The sequence below is a fragment of the Miniopterus schreibersii genome, assembly GCF_964146895.1.
Source record: "Miniopterus schreibersii genome assembly, chromosome: X".
Classification (NCBI taxonomy): domain Eukaryota; kingdom Metazoa; phylum Chordata; class Mammalia; order Chiroptera; family Miniopteridae; genus Miniopterus; species Miniopterus schreibersii.
This window is the reverse complement of record NC_138104.1, coordinates 84,680,169-84,701,779: the sequence shown is the minus strand read 5'-3', so window position 1 is coordinate 84,701,779 and position 21,611 is coordinate 84,680,169. Positions and strand designations below refer to the sequence as shown.

The window sequence follows — 21,611 nt, the reverse complement described above, 5'->3', positions numbered from 1 at the left end:
CCTTCTCCACTGATAGAGTTCCTTCTAGGTACAGAGAGGAAGACACCCTTACAAATGGATATTTCCCTTGTAAATGTAGATGTCTCTTACAAAAGGGTAACTTCTACTAGGTTTCCAGAGCTTTTCCTGTGTCTGTTCTTTCTAAAAGATCCCTTATGCCAAAGAAACATATTTGGGAGTGACAAATTCTGTTCCCCTTCACCCTTCTTTACCTTTCTCCATAGCACTTACCAGCTCTGAAATGGTATATATTTGCTTATTTATTTTATTGTCAATGTTACCTCACTAGAATGTAAAGTCCATAAGAGTAGGAACATTGTCTATTTTATTTACTGCTGTTATCCCCAAAGCCTAGAAGACTACTTGGCAAAGAGAAGGCACTCACTGTTTTTGTTGAACTATTGAATTGTTACCAGGGAGATGAGGAGACCTTGGTTCTTGTCTTCTTGAAGGAAAGATTTCAAGCAAGAGACAAAGTGTAGAAAATAAAGCAAGAATTTATTAACCGTAGTAAAAATATCATGGGGTTCCTTAGAAGTTAGAGGATATGTGCTTGTGGGGGAAGGAGAAGGGAAAGGGAATGGTATGGGCATGTTCCCTGGAAGAAGAGGACATTGGGACCTTCATTTTGGGGGGTTTTAGAGGCTGGGTGTGTAGGGGAGGTCTTAGGGGTGAATCAATAGAATATTCATCAGCTTTATGCTGATGTACCCAAATCAGATTTATTCTCTCAATTTGTCTGTCCTTGGATGGGGTTGGCAAATGGCACTTAATTGGATTTCTGTAATCTGTCTCCTTGGATGGGGTTGGCAAATGGCACTTAATTGGATTTCTGTAATCTATCTCCTTACCCTCTGGTTAGGGAGAAGTACAAACCATTTACTCTTAAGTTTCCTTGGTTTAGAGAAGATAGGATTTACTGGGTGGCCACAAACTGCTTTTAACTAACTGTCTCAGTTTCCTAGTTTGGCTTGTCTTGGAATTTTCCTAGCTTCTTACTATGCTATAACAGAATGAGCTACCTATATTTCATCAGGTCTTTCAGGTGACACTTTCTGGACTGAGCAAATACTGTATATTTTGAACTCCCCAAACACTTTTTATGTTAAAAAGCTACTATTGTTTTTACAGATGATCAATTTCAGAAACTGGAATTAGCACTGACAGGCTCAGGACTTCCTGTTCTGGTACGGTTTGATTCAGGAGGTGTTCTTAATTTCCCACCTTGTTCCATGGGTGAACATTCAGAGGTTTCGTTTATTATGGAAAATCGATCCAAATCACTTCCTTTGATGTATCACTTTAAAAAAACTGCAAATTTCAGAATTGACCCTGAAAGGGGCAATGTTGATGAAGGATGTATGCAGGTAAGATTATTCTATACTTTCACACACTTCAAATAGTTTAAGGTTTGCTAAAATGCCTTGCAGAGGATTAAAAACTATTTTTTTTTTTACCAATGTTTATAAATTGTGTCTTTGAAATCAGACAACGAATGGGTCCGGGCTGCCTGTCACTACTTGAGCCAATTAAGCAGTGACAGGGTTGAATCCTATATGTGCGTTTGTTCCAATAATGCCGGCAGTATGGGAGAGCAGTGGGTCATCCATGAAAATCTGCCCTACCACTCCCCGACAAGCCAGCCGCTTATATTGAATAGGACAAAGATTACATAAGAAAGGAGGAATTACAGGCAAGTAGGCAAGGTATGATTGCAGGTTACAGGCAATGCAGGCTGGGGGTCGCAAAGGGCGGGTGCCTCTTCGACTCCAGTGTTTAGGGAACAAGGTTGTTAATGGAGAATGGACCCCGTTCCAAGGTTAACTCCCATGTCCCGGGGCATACAACTCTCAGCCAAGTTAGAATGTGCTTTCTCTAATCAGAACAACCACAGTTAACAGAGCATGATTAATATTTCTTATAACTACACTTAGTCCCCACTATTCTATTTCTGCCCTAACATCTTTTCTGTGGTCTAGTTATGAATATTTTTGTATTGGCACTCACACAGTATCTATAATTATTTAAGCGCCTTTCATCTGCCGAGAAAAGCACTTGATACTATAGGAAATGTGAAGAAGTGCAAAGAATAGTTACAGCTTCTAAAATTTTTTTTTCTCAGAGAGTATTTATTTATCTAGTGCCCAAGAGGCTGTCCCCTAAACTTAAATATTCGGCATGGAGTCTTGTCACTCCCCGCTGTGGGTGGGTGCAGGAATAGGTCCTGCAGCCCTTGTCTAGTCAGTGGAACCCAGGAACAGTGGTGAGATGCCACCATGCCAGCAGCTGCCAATAGCAGCAAAAGGTGAAAAGGAGGTGGGAGCCAGGTATTTATCCCAATCCCAGAGATGCCAACAGGAGTCAAGATTCTTTGGGTCCCACTGCCGAACTGAAGGTTGGCCAAGCTGGGGTGTACGCATGTGGCAGAAGCGGAGGTCCAGTGCATGGGCAGAGGCTGTAGCCCAGGTGTCCTCCCCAGTGCCAGCTAACCCAAGACAGGAGAGAGGGGTTGTGGCAGTTTTGCCTCTTAAGGGCCCAGGCCTGGCCCTCATGTGAAGTGAGGTGATACAGGGTAAAGTGAGCACTATCGCCTGAGTACTTGCTAAAGGGGTAAGTTTCTGAACCTTTGGCATGTTCCATGCCCCCCGCCCCCAGCTCTTCAGAGGCTGATATGGAAGGCATCCTGTAGCCACTAGTCAGAGGCATTGTGTGTCAGGGGCACGGTGAGGGGTGGTGGGTCCAGGGACAGGCTGGCATCAGGAGGTTGGTCATCATTAGATAGGCCGGCATCAGGTGTGTAAGAGGTGCCTGCCTGCAGGGAAGATGACAGATCCGGTCATAGGCTCAGGTGTTTGTAACCCTGGATCCTCACCTACAGGCCCCCCAGGGGCTTGCCTCAGCCTACCACCTACTTGCGCGGTGTGGCTTGAGGTCCCATGTGGGAAGTGCCTGCGTAGCAGGAGCACAGTGGGGACATCCAGGACATAGTCTGTGTGGCTCAGCCATTTCGTCTGCGCAGACTGTAGACTCACTCCAGCTCCAGCCAAGAACAAGCTGGGCTCGTGGTTAGCGGAGCACTGCGGCCATGCAATGGCATTGGGAGCCTGGGACAGACACAGCCTGCGCCGCCTCTGGCGTCTCCACCGAGGGCAGCCAGGCAGCTTCCCCCGGCTAGAGTTTAGGAAAAATGCAAAATAGTGTGTTAAAAAGAGATCTGTCACAAGGTGATATAGAAACTCAGAGGGCAGTGTGTTTACTTCTAGCCAGGTTGAAAGGTCTTCGTATGATAGTAGCACGTGAGCCTGACCTTCAAGGTTCAGTAGAATTTTCAAATTTGAAACCTGACTGCTGGCCTTAGCCTTGTACAGAGCAGAAAATTTGAACAAGGCCTATGTGGGAATAGCAGGCCAGCTTGTGGATGTCAGGGGCTGCTTTCCTCTTTCTCACTGCTGTACTCAGATAACTCTTTCCCGGGTCCTCGGAACCAGGGGTTGGCTTACCATGGTCCACAGGCCGAATCTAGCCCGCTGCCTGTTCTTGTACGTAAACTATTATTGGAATATACCAGCTCTTGTTCACCTACTGTCTGTGGCTGCTTTTTAAATTAAGTTAAATTTTTCTAATTTTTCTTTTGTCTGTTGTGCTTTTAGTATATCTAGGTAGTCAGAGAGTATCTAAGGTTATTAAGATTTGTTCCTGTGTTTTTGTCTTAAAAATTTTAGCTCCTACATTAAATGCATTATCCATTTTGAGTTGCATATGGTTTTATTTAGAGATCCAGATTCTTTTACATATAGATGTCCAGTTATCCTAGAATCTTGGCACACTTATTGAAAAATCAATTGACTGTGAATGCAAGAGTTTATTTCTGAACTCACAATTATATTTAACTTATTTATGTTTATCCTTATGCCAGTACTACAGTGTACATACTGGTTAGTGTTATAGTGATTTTTTAAAATTGGGAAATGTGAGTCATCAAAGTTGGCTCTTTTTAAGAAGTATTTTTGACCATTCTGGGACCCTTGAAAACCTATATGAATTTTACAATAAGTTTACTAATTTCTGCAAAAACAAACAAACAAAAAACAACCATCCCCCAAAATAACAACAAAACAGCAGCTGGGATTTTATTTTTATTTTTTAAAAAATATATCTTTATTGATTTCAGAGAGAGGAAAGGAGAGGGAGGGAGAGAGAGATAGAGACATCAATGATGAGAGAGTCATTGATCGGCTGCCTCCTGCACACCCCCGACCGGGGATGGAGCCCGCAACCCGGGCATGTGCCTTGACCTGGAATTGAATCCCGGTTGCCTGGATCCTAGGTCAATGCTCAACCGCTGAGCCACACCCGGCTGGGCAGCAGCTGGGCTTTAAAAAAGATATATATTTTTTATTGATTTCAGAGAGAGGAAGGGAGAAAGCTAGATAGAAACATCAGATCGATGAGAGAGAGACATCGTTTGGCTGCCTCCTGCACGCCCCCTACTGGGGATCGAGCCAGAAACCTGGGCCACGTGCCCTGACGGGAACCGAACCGAGATCTCCTGGTTCATTGGTCGACGCTCAACCGCTGAGCCACGCCGCTGGCTGCGCAGCAGCTGGGATTTTTGATAAGAATTATATCGAATCTATAAATCTGTTTGGGAGTGTTGCCATTTTTATAATATTAAATCTTACAATTCATGAAAACTAGATATCTTTGCATTTATTTATGTCTTTTAAAATTTCTTTTATGGTGTTTTCTAGTTTTCAATGTACAGGCCTTGCAATTCTTTCAGATAATTATTCCTAAGTATTCTGTTCTTTCTGATTCTATGTAAATGGAATTATATTATTAATTTTTTTTAATTAAAATTAGTTTAATATACTTAATTTAAAATTAGTTCAAGATTAATTTCCTAATGTAGAGAAATGCAGTTGATTTTTTTGTATATTGACTTTGTTTCCTCTACCTTCAACTTCTTTATTAGCTGTGGTAGTTTTTAGTGGATTCTTTGGGATATGAGATCATGTTACTTGTGACTGGAGATTGTTTTACATCTTCCTTTCTAACCTGAATGGGTTTTATTTATTTTTTCTTACTTAATTCTGTTTAGAACCTCCAGTATAGTATTAAATAGAAGTGACAGGAGAGGATGTTTTTCTTGTTCCTAATCTAAGGGGAAAGCTTTTACTATTTCACTATTAAGTATGATGTTGGCCATGGGTGTTTCATAGATTGCTTTTATAAACTTGAGGGAGTTCTCTTCTATTTGAAGTTTTTTGGGGGGTTTTTATTGTGAAAAATTTTTTGTGTTTTCTCAGATACTTTTTATGTGTCCATTACAACGATAATGTGGTTTTTGTCCTTTATTAGGATGGTATTTTATATAGATTGACATTTAGATGTTAAACCTGGGATAAATCACAGTTATACATAGTGATAATCCATTGGATGTGTTATTGGATTCACTTTGATAGTATTTGGTTGAGGAATTCTGTATATATATTCATAAGGGACATTAGTCTGTCTTTGGTTTTGACATTGGAGTAAAACTGGTACTGTAGAACAAGTTTGAAAGTGATCTTTCCTCTTTAGTTTTTGGAATAGTTTGCAAAGGATTGTGCTAATTTTTCTTTAAGTGTTTGATACCATTTATCATCAAAGTCATCTGATTCTGGGCTTTTCTAAGTCAGGAATTTTTTTATTCCTAGTTCAATCTCTTCTTATTTTAGAGCTATTCAGATTTTCTCTTTTAGAATGACTTAAAGAACTTTGTGTCTAAGAATTTGTTTGTATTATCTAGGTTATCTAATTTGTTGGCATACAGTTGTTCACCGTGTGCCTTCAGACCCTTTTTTATTTGTGTAAAGTTGATAGTGATGTTCTCTCTTTCAGTCCTGATTTTAATTAATTGACTCTTTTTTTTTTTTTTTTTTTGCTTGGTGGGTCTCCCTAAAGAGTTTTTAAATTGTTGATCACATCAAAGACATAGTTTCAGGTTTGCTGATTTCTTTCTGATTCTCTATTTCATGTATTACTGCTCTTGTCTTTATTATTCATTTTCTTCCTTTCACTTTGGGTTTACTTTGCTCTTCTTTTTCCTATTTCCTAAGATGGAAGCTTAGGTTATAATGAAAGGCCTTTTTCTTTTTATCAGTGCTTACAGCTGTAAATTTACTTCTAACCACTGCTTTTGCTGCATCTATAAGTTTTGGTATGTTATGTTTCAGTTTTCCTTCACCTCAAAGTATTCTCTAATTTCCTCTGAGATTTCTTTGACACATTGGTTGCTTAGGAGTTTGCCATTTAATTTTTATATATTTCTGAGTTTCCTACCTTTCCTTCTCTTTATTAGTTCTTTTGAACAATTTGTATACTTTATTGACATTTGTTTTCATATTTACTTTGTTTTATTGAGGTATAAGTGATATAAAACATTTTATTAGTTTCAGGTGTACGACATAATGATTCAATATTTGTATATATTGTGAAATGATCATCACAATAAGTCTAGCTAACATCTATCACCATATGTATTTAAAAATTTTTCCTTGTGATGAGAACTTTTAAAATTTACTTTTTTAGCAACTTTCAAAATATACAATACAGTATTATTAATTATAGTCATCATGGTGTGCATTATATCCCCAGGACTTATTTTTTTATAACTGGAAATTTGTACATTTTGAACCCCTTCACCCATTTTGCCCCCCCCCCCCCCGTCGTCACCCTCTACCCCTTGTCTCTGGCAGCTACCAATAACCTGTTCTCTGGGCAGCTACATTGTCCCGCGCATGTATGTGGCCATCTAGATTCCCAGGGATATGTCAGAGCTTTTCAAATACCTTGTGAATAATTCATTTTGTGCTTCCCCCCCTCTTTTCTCCTCCCTCCCTCCCTCCCTCCCTCCCTCCCTTCCTTCCTTCCTTCCTTCCTTCCTTCCTTCCTTCCTTCCTTCCTTCCTTCCTTCCTTCCTTCCTTCCTTCCTTCCTTCCTTCCTTCCGTCCGTCCTTTTTTGTGTGTTTGTTTAGCCTCTTACTAGCTTTAAATAGTAGTGCTACCCCAGGTTGCTGTGATGTTCAGCAATTACCGCTGACTTTTTTGGCGTGGTGGGAGACAAAACTTTGGGGAGAGAGTTTTTCACAGAGTGAGCTCTGAGTCAGGTCAGTTACAGGCGAGCTCTCATGATAGACTTTGCAGCCAGCTTCCAGATAGGCCACATAGGGGCAGTTCTCTGGGAATGGGTTTTGGGAGAGCTCCAGCAGGATTCTTCTTGCTCAGTGGCTGCTAAGCTAATCGTTTTCACAGCTACCATAGTTGCAAGGCTGTTTTTTTTCTTTCTTTTTTTTTTAATATATCTTGATTGATTTCAGAGAGAGAGGAAAGGAGAGGGAGAGATAGAAACATCAATGATGAGAGAGTCGTTGATCAGCTGCCTCCTGCATGCCCCCGACTGGGGATGGAGCCTGCAACCCGGGCCTGTGCCCTGAGCGGGAATTGAACCCCGGTCTCCTGGATCCTAGGTCGATGCTCAACCTCTGAGCCACGCCCGACCGGGCAAAGCTGTTGTTTTTCAAGGAGAGCACAAAACTGGGAATAGGAGAATGGGATTACAGTAAGTAAAAAATGCCACAAAATCCTTTATTTTTTAGATATTCAGCTATTTTTTTCTTAAATAAATACCCCTTGGATTTTTTGCAAGCTTTTAGATAATTTTCAAATAACTGAGAAGTTGACTTTGACATTAATTCCAGTGGCCTTTTTCTGTTTGTAGAGGAGTAGAATTCTGGAGGTCCTTAATCTGTCCTTCTGGAAGTGCTTAAATACCATTGTTCTTAATTTTTTTCTTAAATAATTTTCCAATACTATGTCTCATAAAGGTTTGTTAATACTGTATATTGTATTTCTAAATCACTTTAATATAACCACGATGATCTAGGTCTCCTTAAAATTTTATAAACCTTTTTTTTGGATTTGTCTTTTATTTTTTTCTAACAGTACAGTATTGTTTTCTTAATCCATCTGGGCTGCTATAACATAATATCTTACACTGTGTAGTTGATAAACAACAGAAATTTATTTCTCACCATTCTGGAGGCTGAAAGTCCTAGATCAGCCAGCATGGTCAGGTGAGGGCCCTCCTCCTGGTTGCAGACCATGTATTCTCACATGGTGGAAGGGGCTAGGGAGCTCTGTGGGGATTCTTTTTTTATAAGAGCACTAATTCCATTCAGGAGGGCACTGTTCTCATGTCCTAATCACATTCCAAAGGCCTCATCTTCTAATTCTATCACATTGGGCATTAAGTTGAAACATAGGCGTTTTGGGGGTTCACAGACATTTACCCTATAGCAATTGGTTACTTTTCTTCTTTTTTTAGAAAGTGACATGTTCGTTCATTCCACATCAAGTTGGAGTCTTTAAAGTGAAGCAGTTGGTAGAGTTTATTGGCCCAGTGGCAGATAAAAATTTTCGGTCTTTATTGCTGAGACCTTTTCATCAAACACAGTTAGTTTTCAAGAGTGTCTGCAAACTTTCCAGTAAGAAAGTTGTGATGAAAATCAATCACGGTAAGCTATTGTGGACCCTTACCTTTTTTCTCCCTAGGTTAATATAGAATTATCTTAGTATGCTAATTGCTGAACTATATATATCAAATGTGCTCTAAGCTAGTGGTTCTTACCTTTTGAATGCCTCAAAATCACCAAAAGGTCTGTTAAAATAGATATCCTTGGCCTACATCCCAGCATTGATTATTAAGTAGGTTATTGTTGGAGCCAAAGATTGGCATTTCTAACGTTCCCAGTAGATGCTGATGTTGCCATTTTGAGGATCACACTTTGAACACCTGGTTTAGTGATCTATGAAATTTATTGAATATTTTAATGGTTTTTCTATTTTATTCTTCTACTTTTTGTTTGAGTGTACAATATAAACTTTGACCATTTCATGAATATTCTTGTTGCTGTTGCTTCATCTAATCCTCAGTTACCTTTTATAAATCGAACCATGTGAAATTGCTCATATTCAGCTCTCTTTAACCTATACAAATTTGTTTCATGTAGGCCAACCCAGTCCTTCAAGTTACAATGTTTATTTTTTTATGCATTCATTATTTTGCTGCATTGCTTTGTGTCGGTCCATTTATTAAATGAATAATTTATATTTTCTGAATGTTTGTTTATTTAGGGATTTAGCTTTAATTTAAAACCAATGGTCTAGTGTATTAATTAACTCATGGATGTTATTTGGAAAACTGAAATTAAAAAAAAATAATTTAAGCTTAATGTCCAATTCTATAAGGCATATCCCCTATCATCACTAATCCTACGGGACAGTTTGTGATCAAAGATTTGGCAAAACACAAGGACTATGCACCTGTTGCAATGCTTCAATCAACCATGACAACCATTCACAATCATCGCTCAAGGAAAGACTCAGTGAAGAACGCGCTGATCGCCTTTCCCAATGACCGAGCTGCAAGTATCAGGCCTGGAGGCCAGGGGAAATGTTTCAGGTAATGTGCTATATTAAAAACGTGACATTTTGAAAGAGGCAGTGACCAACGTGATATGCAGAGGTCTTACCATATACTGTTGTAACAAACTAATATTGGTAATAATGATGATGATGATAGTAATAAAATTTATTATCTCTTTTTTTCTCATTAGAGATGGTTGTTGAATTCTACTGTATTTGCTTTATCTCGCCTTTCATCACCTCTGCTCTCTACTTGCCAGGAAGCGAAAGGTTTATCAGATTATTCTTAAAATATGCTGTTGACAATTATAGAATAATAATAGATATAATCACTTTTGGAGCTGTATCAAGTCTTCACAGTAGTCATGTTCATTAAGTTTGTCCAAGAGTTTGAATTTATCTAAGATTAAAAAAACCATATAAACCTTTAAAACTCAGGAAAACCAGCCATCCTCCTCTTCATCATCATCAACTTTGTTCCATCCCCTCGAAGTCAGGTTTCCAATAACCTTTCCCTCATTGAACTAAAACTTCCCTAATTAGGATCATAAGTGATGCTAAACCTCAATTGAGATTTATCCAAACCTCAAGTTAATTACTTCCTTACTAACACTTAGAAGAAACCCAGCCTGTCTACATCTTTATCTGGGCCATCAGAGTAGGAATGGCTTTTCCACATTTGACACTGAAATGGGTTCTTTTCTGCCTGCTTATTTGCTACTAGTAGACTATCGAAGCCTGATAATATCCCTCCTTTGGCTTTCTCTACTTGTCTGTACCTTTGGTGAGGCATTAAGCTCATTTAATTTTACAGCAATACCATTTGATTTTTGGCCATAATTGTTTTATTATTCACAATTGGAAAACTCTGGGTTTTCATATAGTCTATCTTATTATTTTATTTTACAATTCCATCCACATCAGCCTTTCTTTTTTATTTGACAAGTACCATAAAACACAGAAGCATAAAAATCACTCAGATTCCATTTTAAATAAATATATAGCATACAAAAGGAAAATCGATCCCTCCCTGTGATTCATTGTACTCCATCCCACCCTGCAGAGGTAGCTGCAGGAAACAATTTTTTAATGTGCTTTTTAAAAATTCTTATGCTTAAATATATCTATATAGAGATGTAACATGTTAATTAATGTTAACATTTCATTTCTGTCTAAGTCAATATTAATTAGATGATCTAAAAATGCCACAAGTTTTTTGAAGAAGGCTAAATATTTCCTATTCATTCCATGGCCATAATTATTTTTTTTTCAACTCACTGTTTTCTATACTAATAGAAATGCAGAATTTAGTCCAGTTATTTTCTGGCTAGCAATTAGTAACTTTAAGTAATGAAATTTTTTAGTATATTAAATTGTTGGTAATTATTGTTCCTATTTTATTTTTAATGCATTTTTACTTGTTCAAATTTTCAGAAGAAAATAAGGTAGGAATATTTGTCTAGTTTTTGTTTACTACAGTATGTCCTGTGCTTAGAATAGAGTCAGTCATATAGTAGGCACTCAGTAAATACTATTTAATAAATAAGTGAGTAAAAATGTTTTATTTACATAGTAATTTTTGTCCCCTGTAATTTGAACATTAAAAAAAAATCACCTACTCAAAGCTGCAGAGGTATATGTTGAAGTCCAGTTTTTAAGGAGCTGATAAGCACTTAGATGTGTTAATAGCCAACTCTGTCACTTCAGGCAGCTCCTATAATGGTGTATCCCCTGCTGATAAGGGGGGGACTACTGTACTCTTTTCCAAGTCCCTCCTTTTCTTCTTGTTACAGAAATAGGAGCTGCACATATAAGAATTATTTCTAGATTCTAAAGGTGGTTAAGGTTCACAGAGCCAAAAAAGGAAATTTAAATAGCTACCTTTGAATAACAAAGCATTTGTTTCTCTCTTATTCCCTCACTCTCTTAAAGACTAACTCATTGAAAGCTGTCTCACTGTAAGCATTGAGGAATTGTTGAAAATAAGGAGAAATATTAGATTAAATTTCATTTGACTGTATGACCATAGAATTCCCCCATATCCAGGGGGTACGTTCCAAGACCCCCCAGTGGTTGCTTGAAACCACAGATAGTACCAAACTTTATATGTACTGTGTATTTTTCCTATACACATATACCTATGATAGAGTTTAATTTATAAAAACACAGTAAGAGATTAACAATAACTAATAATAAAATAGAAATTATGACAATATATAGTACTGTAATCCCCCCCCCCCCCCCATAACCGATCTGATAACCAAGAAGGTTGCAATGTGACAGGCAGGGAGCATATGCAGCATGGGTACACTGGACAAAGGGGTGATTCACTCTCAGAAAACCCTGAAATTTAAAACTTGTGAATTGCTTATTTCTGGGATTTTCCATTTTTGTTGGACTGTGGCTAACTGAAACTGGAGAGTGAAACCATGGATAAGGACAGACTGCTGTAATGGGTTCATACTTAATGAGTTAATTATTGAGGGTGAGAATCTTATGATCAATAAAATTTGCTGAGGATTGAGGCAGATCAAGGCCAGAAGATGTGAATAATTGTACCTTTTGGGTTTTCGTGTGCAAAGTATATGGTGGGTAAAAAGGAAGAACATGAACCCAGTGAGTGAATATGAAATATAACACTAATCAGATTCAGATCTAGTCCCATCTGTAATCTAGAACTGCCCAAGTTGCTTCCTTGACTGTTTCCCCAAGGGTGGGTTCAGGGTGGGGGTCATTACATTTCAATAACTTTAGGCAGTTTCGCTGATTTTGTTAAGAAGGAAACTAAATATTCTTCTAGCTCTCTGTAATAATGTCTTGACACATAATAGGGTATGAGGGAAAAGACTAGAATCTGTCCTGTCCACTGTTCTGTGCACAATCCCTGGCGTGGGTGGCACTCAATAAATACTCATCAAGTAAATGAATACATGTCAATATTAACATGACTTGCTCATATTGTAGGACGATTTTCACAAAGATTCCAAGATTCAACTATGTGGATCCTGATTTTGCGTATACTGATGCTGAAATATTAAAAAAGAAAGCACATGAACAGTATTATAAAAGCTACATTGAATATTTGAGAAATGCACGCCTGCAGAAACAAGCAGAGAGGTAAAGATCACTTCCCAAAGCAATTTGAAACACAGATTATGGTGCCTATAGAGCCACATTTTTTTTTCTTTACACCTTAGTTTCTTTTTAGTGATTTAAATGGCCTTTTTATATATGAAAATAGTAAAACCTTGAGCTACTTTCACTGCAGTGACTTATTTCCTTACCTTTGATCTGGGAATGTCTGAGGTGGGTCTTCCCAGCAGCAGATCCTAAGACAGGGATGCCACAGCACATGAGATTTTTGCAAAGTGTTCTTTTAGGAGAAACCTGTCCAATATGAGAGAGACAGGCCAGGGCAAGGGAGGGAGCTGAGAAACGATGTGTTTCAAATAAAGTTTACACTCAGCCTGAGGCCTAGGGTCTCTTGAGCATAAATTATAGTATATAGTTGTTCCTGCCTTGACCCAAAGGGGCATCCCTTTTGTGCTCCGTATCAATCATTGTCTGTGAGCTGATCTTGGGTGTGGTGGGGTGAGCATGACTTTTTTGGGGAGGCGTTTGAGAGTGGGGCCTCCTCAGCAGAGGGCATTTTTGGGCAGATTAGCGCACCCGTCTGCGTAAGTGGGGCAGCGACAGCCCATGCAATGTGAGGAGGATTTGAATTTACAGATGTGGTTTCCAAAAGACTTGACCTCAATTAGTTGTTATGATTTCAACAGGGAAGACGTGTATTCCTATGACGATCTAGACATAGGGTTGCAGCCATCGTCAGGCCTAAAGTCACCGTCACTCATGCAGTCGGAGCTGGAGGAGGAGCCGTCTTCTGCAGAACGTGAGCTCAAGCCTTACCAGCTGCTGTGCACCAGGAATATAGAATCCAAGGAAACAAAGGCTCTAGGAAGAAAGGCATGCGCCATACCGTACATTTGATTATGCCATGAGAATTCTGCAGTTGCCTTTTGCAGATCTCAAACAATTGAATTTTGAAATAATTTGATTTTTCACAGGTTCTCAAAGGGCTTAAGTCGCACCCATCCACACCTTCTGAAAAACGTGATTGCAGCTTAATGTTGACACCAAAGCAGATTCATCAAGTAATCGTTGGTAAGGATTTATAAATACCTGCTAATGTCTTTGTTTTCTAAACAGATGTATTCAAGTGCCATTTGTATTCCACAAAATTTACCAGTTTAAAGTATGCAAGTCAGTGAATTTTAGTAAATGTACAGGGTGATGCAATCATCATTGCAACTCAGTTTTAGAATGATGCCATCACCTTCATAACCATAGACAGTACTCCCTCTTCCCAGCCCTAGCCCCAGACAACCATTAATCAACTTTTTATCTCTATAGATTTGTCTGTTCTGAACATTTTGTATAAAAGGAATCATACAAAATGTGTTCTCTCTTATACTGTTTCTTTTACTTAGCTAATGTTTTTGAGGTTCATCCATGTGGTAGTAGGCGTAAATTTGTGTGTGTGTGTGTGTGTGTGTGTGTTTGTATATCTAAATAGTATTTCATTTTATCGGCATATCACATTTTGTTCATCCATTTACCATCTGATGGGCATTGAGCTGTTTCCAGTTTGAGGCTATTGTGAATAATGCTGCTATAAACATTCACCTATAATTCTTTGAATGAACATATGTCTTCATTTCTGTTGGTTAGAGTCCTAGGAGTGGAATTGCTGGGTGGTACGGAAAATTTATATCTAACTTTCAAGAAACTGCCAAAAATTTTTCCAAGATGACTGCACCATGTTACAGTCCCTACAACAATATATTTCGACAACACCTCCAGTCCGGAGTTAGGAAACAAGTGACAACTGCATAACCTTGCAGAGATGTTACACTGTTGTCCCTCCCTGGGTGATTTTCCCCAGACCTATTGAAGGATGATTACGGTGAAAGAAATCCTCTCTGTACTGGTCTGAAGAGGGGGTTCTCATTTCCTTCTCTGCAGGCTTAGGGCGGCCCTGAGAGGTGGACAGAGGACGATTTATTGGTATGGATGTGCTGATTCTCCCTTTAGGGAAAACCCAGCACACGAAACACCAAATACCAACTCTGATATTATTCAGATTAAAGGAGACATCAAAAGATAAACAAGGTCAGGGGCAAAGCAGTAGAAGGTGATTAAATACCATTTACTCTGCTGCTGTTTTGTTCCATGCATGTAGATAGGCACTGGGCATTATAGTCCCAGGAATTTACTTTTACTGTTGGGTGGCAAATGCTCTGCATCTTCCAGACTGGTGACCGACTTGTCAGAATAAATCTATACAAATGCAAAAGGAGCAACGTTCGATTGCAGTGCACAGTGCCTCTTCTACAGCTCATCTACCAGCTTCTCTCCCTTCTTCACCTGATGTCCTTGGCATATTACTAGTGGCCCTCTGGGACAGGACCCCTGTTTGAGTTTACAAGGTCAGCAACTCTGATGATAGAAATTTTGAATCAGCTGGAGGGAGCTTGTATGGAGGAGGCAGTTTATGAAATTGGTGATGTAGAGGAGGTAAAATTTTTCTTCTACCCTTCTGAGTTCTTTGGCTGGTCTAATAACTAAAATTGACATAAGACAGGTTAACAGGAGAAAAACAAATTTAATTTCATATATGTGGGAGCGCCATAAAACATGAGACCCATGGAAAAGTCAGACAGCTGAGGCTTATATGCTCTCCTGAGCTAAGGAATGGGATGGGAGCTTGTAGCTTCAAAGGAGAGGAGAGTAATTCACAGGACAAGAAGAATAGATGTGTGCCCTGCTACACAGATAGGCCATTCAGATAAAAGTGATCTCTGGTAATAAATAGCTCTTTCTCTGAGCCGAAGCCCCCTGTGTAAGTTCTTTTAGGTAGTCAAGAGAGAGGTAGAAGTTTTCCTTGAGTCTGCCGGGTCTTAATTGCCTTCAGATCAAAATAATCCACATGCTAAAGTGACATATTTTGGGATCACTTATTCTGTTTTTCTTCAAGGCTCACTCATTTTTATACCTTAAAGGTGCTTTTGAGCCTATGCACAGAACAGGGAGTATTACTATCAAAGGACATTGTAGTGAAAGAAAATTTGGCTCTATATCATATTTTTAAAAATTGATATGGCTGTCAAGAGACACAGTAGAGGATTTGCAAAATAATTGAGTCAATTAGAGAAAGCTATTATAGGAGTCTGGGTTACATTGGAAGTTCTGTGAGGTATTGTTTGCTTCATCAGCATATGTCCAGTTATTTTGGTTTTAAGCTACCATTTATGGATGGATATTATAAGCCAGTCATTATGTTGCACAATTTACAAACATAATCTCACTTAATCCTTTAAATGACATAAATCACTTATGAGGTAAATACTTTTATTTCCATTTTAGAAGTGAGTAAGGCCCAGAGAGGTGAAACACCTTGATCAAATTGCTCTAGTATTTAGTGGGAAGGAGGGGATTTTCAATTAGGTTTCTTTAGTCATACTTTCTATCTTGATTTCCCTTCTCATTCATTTTTTCTTTTTATCCTCACCAGAGGATATGTTTTATTGATTTTAGAGGGGGGGGGAGAGAGAGAGAGAGAGAGAGAGAGAGAGAGAGAAATCTATGTGAAACATAATTGGTTACCTCCTGTACACGCCCCAACTGGGGATGGAACCTGTAACCTATGTATTGTTAAATAATAACATAGAATCTTGCATCTGTTTTCATAAAATATATAAGTCTATATTTTTGCTTTGTTTGATTTTGCTTTTATTGTCTTTCTTTTGGCATTAATGTTGGCCCCCTAAACTGAGTTGGGAAAGTTAAGAAGTGTTCATTCCTCTACTATATTCTAAAAGAGATTGAGGCAAATTCTTTATATGTTAGATAGAATTCTTCAGAGACCCCACCTGAGTAAGGAGATTTCATTTTCAGATGATGTTTAATTACAAATTCAGTTTTTTTAATAGTTATAGGACTATTCAGATAATCTACGCAGTTTTAGGAGAGTTTTGGTAGTTTGGGTATTTTTTTTCTTCTTCTGAATTGACCTTCATCTAAGATGTCATGTTTATATGCATAGAGTTATTTGTAGCATTCCCAAATTATCCTTTTAATGTCTGAGTCAGCTGCATCTGTATTGATAGAGTCTGCTACCTTTTTAATGCTGGAAATTTATATCTTCCTTCTTAATTTCCTTTTTCAGTCTTGGTAGAGGTTTATCAATTTTATTGTTCACTTCAGAGAACTGGCATTTAGTTTCATTGATTTTTCTCTATAAGTTTTCTGTTTTTAATTTCAGTGACTCCTTCTCTTGTATTTATCATTTCCTTCTGTTTGCTTTGGATTTTGGATTGCTTTTCTTTCTCTGTTCTAGTTTCTTGAGGTAGAAGCATAAATTATTGATTTAGACTGTTTTTCCCTAATATAATCATTTAGTGCTATAAAGTTCTTACTACACAGTACTTTAGCTACATCCCACATATTCTTACATATTTTCAATTTCTTTCAGTTCAATCTGTTATTTAATTTTCCTTGAAACATTACCTTTGGCTCATTAGTTATTTAGAAGTGTGTTGTTTATATTCTATGATTTTTCTGTTTTCTTTCTGGTACTGTTTTCTAGTTTGATTCTGTTTGGTCAGAGTACATGCAGGTATGGATTCAGTTGTTTTAAATTTTTGAAGATTTGTTAAGTTTGACCCTGGATGTGGTCTCTCCTGTTGAAGGTTCATGTGGCTTGAAAAGTAGTTGTATCCGCTGAACGTTCTTTAAATGTCACTTAGATTCCTATTAGTTAATGGTGCTGTTAAGAAACTATGTAATGCTAGGGGAAAAACCATTAGAAAGGTTTATAGAAACATCCAGTATTCACACAGGCCAGGAATAGTGACAGAAAGTTCCCACCTGGCAGACTGGAAAAAACAAACAAACCTCATAATTCACAAGACATTGGGGCAGAGCACTCAGAAGGTCTTACCTCAGTGGTGGAAAATAATTGTTACTATTCAGAGCACTACTCTGGACCCAGGCAACTTTCATAAAAGCAAGACCTGGAAGGATCTATCTGTTTCAAAGGAACTTCCTCCCAGAACAAAGCTCAAGAATATTTATAGGAGTATAAAAAATAACCAGCACCTAATGTGGTAAAATGTACTATATGCCATCCAAACAAAGACCAGTAGGCCTAAAAAGAATCAGGCAAACACCCCTAATAAGGAGAAGAATCCATCAATTAAGCCTACCCAATACGGATACATAGGTTAAAATGATCAGTCAAGGACATGAGTTTTTATAATTACCTTCCATATATTCAAAGAATTACGTAGAGACATAGAAGATATGCAAAAATGATCCATATGATCTGTAGATTCAACACAATTCCAGTCAAAATTTTGTCAGTATCTTTTGTAGAAATTGACAGGCTCATTTTAAAATTCACATGGAAGTGCAAGAGAATTATAATAGTCAAAACAATTGTGAGGCGAACGTGATAAGCACTATGCTGCAGAAACGTGGCAATCATGGTCAAAACAGCTGTGAAATAGGAAAACAAGTTGGAGATAAAAGAGTACCTGGCTTCAAGATTAATTACAAAGCTACAGTAAGCAAAACAGTGCAGCACTGACATAAATATAGAAATATATTTATGAGCCATAAGTGAGTGTTGAGAAATAGGCCTACACATATTAGACAACTGAATTTTGACAAAGGAACAAAAGCAATGAAGTGCAGAAAGAGTAGTTTATTCAATAAGTAGTGCTGGAACATATGAGCCACACACCAAAATAAATAAATAAACATATAAATAAATACATAAATAAAATTAAAAAATAGAGTTTGTATCTATATCTTACATTATATTCCACAACGAAATCAAAATAGATCATAAGCCATGTGCTTCCTTGTAGAAGGAAGCATAGGAAAAAATGTCTGTGACCATGGGACAAGCAAAAATGGATAGATACGACACAAAAACATGATCCATAAAAGAAAAAAATGGGTAAATTGGAGTTGATCAACTTTAAATACTTCAGCTCTTCAAAAGATACTAATAAGAGGTTAAAAACAAGCCATAGATTGAGAGAAAATACTTACAAATTACATATCTGGTGAAGGCATTGCAACCAGAAGGTATGTAAAACTTTTGAGACTCAATTTTGAGAAAACAAACAACCCAATTAAAAATGGGCAAAAGATTTGAACAGGTAGTTCATTAACAAAGACCTACAGCTGACAAGTAGGCACACAGAACGATGCACAGCATTGTTGGTTGTTAGGGAAACACAAAATAAAATCACAGTGAGATAAATCTATTGGAACTGCTAAAGTTAAAAGAAAAAAGCTCACCATTTCAATTGTTGCTGGAAGATGTGAGGGATCTGGGACTTATATATATGGCTAGGTGGGAATGTGAAATTATACCCCACTTTAAAACAGTTTGCCAGTTTCTTATACACTTAAACATATGTGTGCCATATGATCCATCCATTGCATTCTCAGATATTTATCCAAAAGAAATAAAAGTATATGTTCGAACAAATATTTATGCACAAATGTTTTAGCAGCTTTGATTGTAATAGCCAATACCTGGAAACAATCCAAGTGTCAGTCAACAGGGGAATGAACAAACATTCACCCATAATGAACCACTACTTAGTAATGTAAAGAGATGGACTCGTGAAACAACATGAATGAATCTCCAGGGAATTTGCTGAGTGGAAGAAATCAGAGAAAAACTGTACAATCGTGTATTATTCCACTCATATAAAACTTTAGAAAATGCAAACCAATCTACTATGGCATAAAGAGGATGAGTTGGTTGTCTGGGAAGGAAGAACACAGAGGATGGTGGGAAGGGGAGAGTATAAAGGGGCATAAGAATACTTTTTGGAATGATGGACGTTCACTCTCTTCATTGTGATTTTTTCACAGGAGTAGACACGCCAACACGTAAAAATTTTACACTTGTAAACGTGTAGGTTACTGTATATCAGTTATAATTAAATCAAGCTGTTAAAAAGCAGGATAAGACATCATTATTTAATGTATGACAAAAACTTTAGGCATTCAAAGGGGAAAACATAAGCAGTAATTCATGGGAAAATTACCAATTTTTGTAAATTCTGGATAAGTGAACATAAAAATGTATTGATGAGAGTGGAGAGGTTGTTAGAGTATGAAAATACATGTACTAAGGTGAGTTATAATGAATACTAATACTTTTCCATATAATCAGAATATAATTATATTGAATTTTAGCCAGTAATCTCCAAACATCAAATTATGGACATTTAGATAAAACTTGGTTAATAATTTCTGATATTATAATGAATACATTTCTGAGCACCATTTTTTATAAATTAATTGATCAAAATATACTATGAAAACTTTTAAAAAAATGAACACATTGCCAATATTAAAGTTAATAACTTTTCTTTTTTTAGGGCCCTCTGTCCTTAATTTTGGTGATATTTGTGTGAACTCCATAAATACTCATCAACTGCATGTTGTTAATATGCTACCTAAGCATATTTTGATCCATTTAGATGTTAATTTGAAAGAACTTAAGAAAACCAAACAATTTTCATATGTGATTCCACCTTCAACCAGTACTTATATTCCAATTATATTTCAGTCTCCCACCGCTGGAAAATTTTGGAAGTACGATTTATTTTCAAATTTATATTTGCTAGAATCAAAATGTCTTATTATAGGATATGTTTTTATTTGCCCCAATAATTGTAGTATATATTATATTTGATCCCAAAACATAGAAACTATATATGTATCAACTTGTAGATTCATAGACTAGTATTTCAGTTGTAGTGTATCTTTCATGATTAGTTAGATGTTTTGCTTACTAAGAATTAGTTGTGGATGTTACGTCAATAGTATATGCATTTTTACATGTAACTTAATTCTATAATTACAAATAGTTATTATCAGTTAAATTTGGATACCTCTGTTTTGTTACAGGTCTTTCACCTTTAGAGTGAACAATATACCTGGTGGGCACCTCCTGGTGATGGCGGTTGTCATGCCAGTAAGACTTGAGCTATCTTCTAATGAGCTAGTGTTAAAACCGAATGGCTTCTTGTTGGAAACATGTTTTAGGGGCACAGTGAAGTTGTATAATCATCAGAATTATCTTGTTCACTTTGAATGGGTACCAGTAAGCACAAGAAAAGGAGTAGCATTTTCCATTCGTCCAAGTAAAGGTAATAGTTTATTCTGTTTGTTTGATTTAGACATTCATTTATTCATGTATTCAGGCATTAATCATTTATTGCCTATATACTGTATAACGGTGTTAAGAACATAGAAATAAGTCTGATGTGGTCATCTGGGCATTTATTTTTACATACATAAAATATACACAAATTTGATTTAAAAATATGAATTCTGTATTGGGGTTCTCCAGAGAAATGGGAACAATAGGAAATATATATATATATATATATATATATATATATATATATACATACACTCATATATGAGAGAGAGATATCAAGGAATTGCTCATATGATTGTGGGGGCTGGCAAGTTTGAAATCTGCGGGGCAAGTCTGCAGGCTGGAGACTCAGGGAAGAATTGATGTTGCAGTCTTGAATCCAAGGGGACCTTAGTCTTTTAAAACTTTCAGCATATTGGATGAGGTCCTCCTACATCGTGGAAGGTAATCTGCTTTACTCTAAGTCTATTGATTTAATGTTAATCACATCTAAAAAACACAGGCTCAGCAATATCTAGACTGATGTTTGCTCAAACAACTAGGCACCATAGCCTGGCCAAGTTGACAAATAAGATTAACTGTCACAGACACTGGTGAACTCAATATTTTTTTGTTTAGTTTTAGTTTGATGATGATAAGATATAATTCAGAATGACTTACATTTTGTTAGATTGTGAATTATTTTAGAAGGATCCACAAATTCTTTAGTCAATATTTAATACAGGTAATAAACTCTAATTAACAAAATTAAGAACTTAAAACTGTCATTTAAATAAGTAATTTAGCACAACCCAGATTATTTATTAAACATCTGAAGTATACTTCCATTATTATTTAGCAGATTCATTTGACCCAGCTCTTTTTTTGTTGTTAATACTGATAATAT

General features: G+C 37.1%; 1 protein-coding gene across 1 annotated transcript in view; it reads left to right on the top strand.

The window, feature by feature from the left end:
- Positions 1–21,611, top strand: part of CFAP47 (cilia and flagella associated protein 47) — a gene marked incomplete at both ends in the record, with an annotated part of 352,044 nt that overhangs the window by 24,876 nt on the left and 305,557 nt on the right. Inside the window, 8 exons of the mRNA XM_081125415.1 lie at positions 1,132–1,367; positions 8,369–8,558; positions 9,292–9,505; positions 12,433–12,585; positions 13,248–13,434; positions 13,536–13,632; positions 19,938–20,154; positions 20,470–20,711. Of these exons, the coding sequence (XP_080981541.1) occupies positions 1,132–1,367; positions 8,369–8,558; positions 9,292–9,505; positions 12,433–12,585; positions 13,248–13,434; positions 13,536–13,632; positions 19,938–20,154; positions 20,470–20,711 (1,536 nt within the window). The remainder of the gene's footprint in view (positions 1–1,131; positions 1,368–8,368; positions 8,559–9,291; positions 9,506–12,432; positions 12,586–13,247; positions 13,435–13,535; positions 13,633–19,937; positions 20,155–20,469; positions 20,712–21,611) is intronic.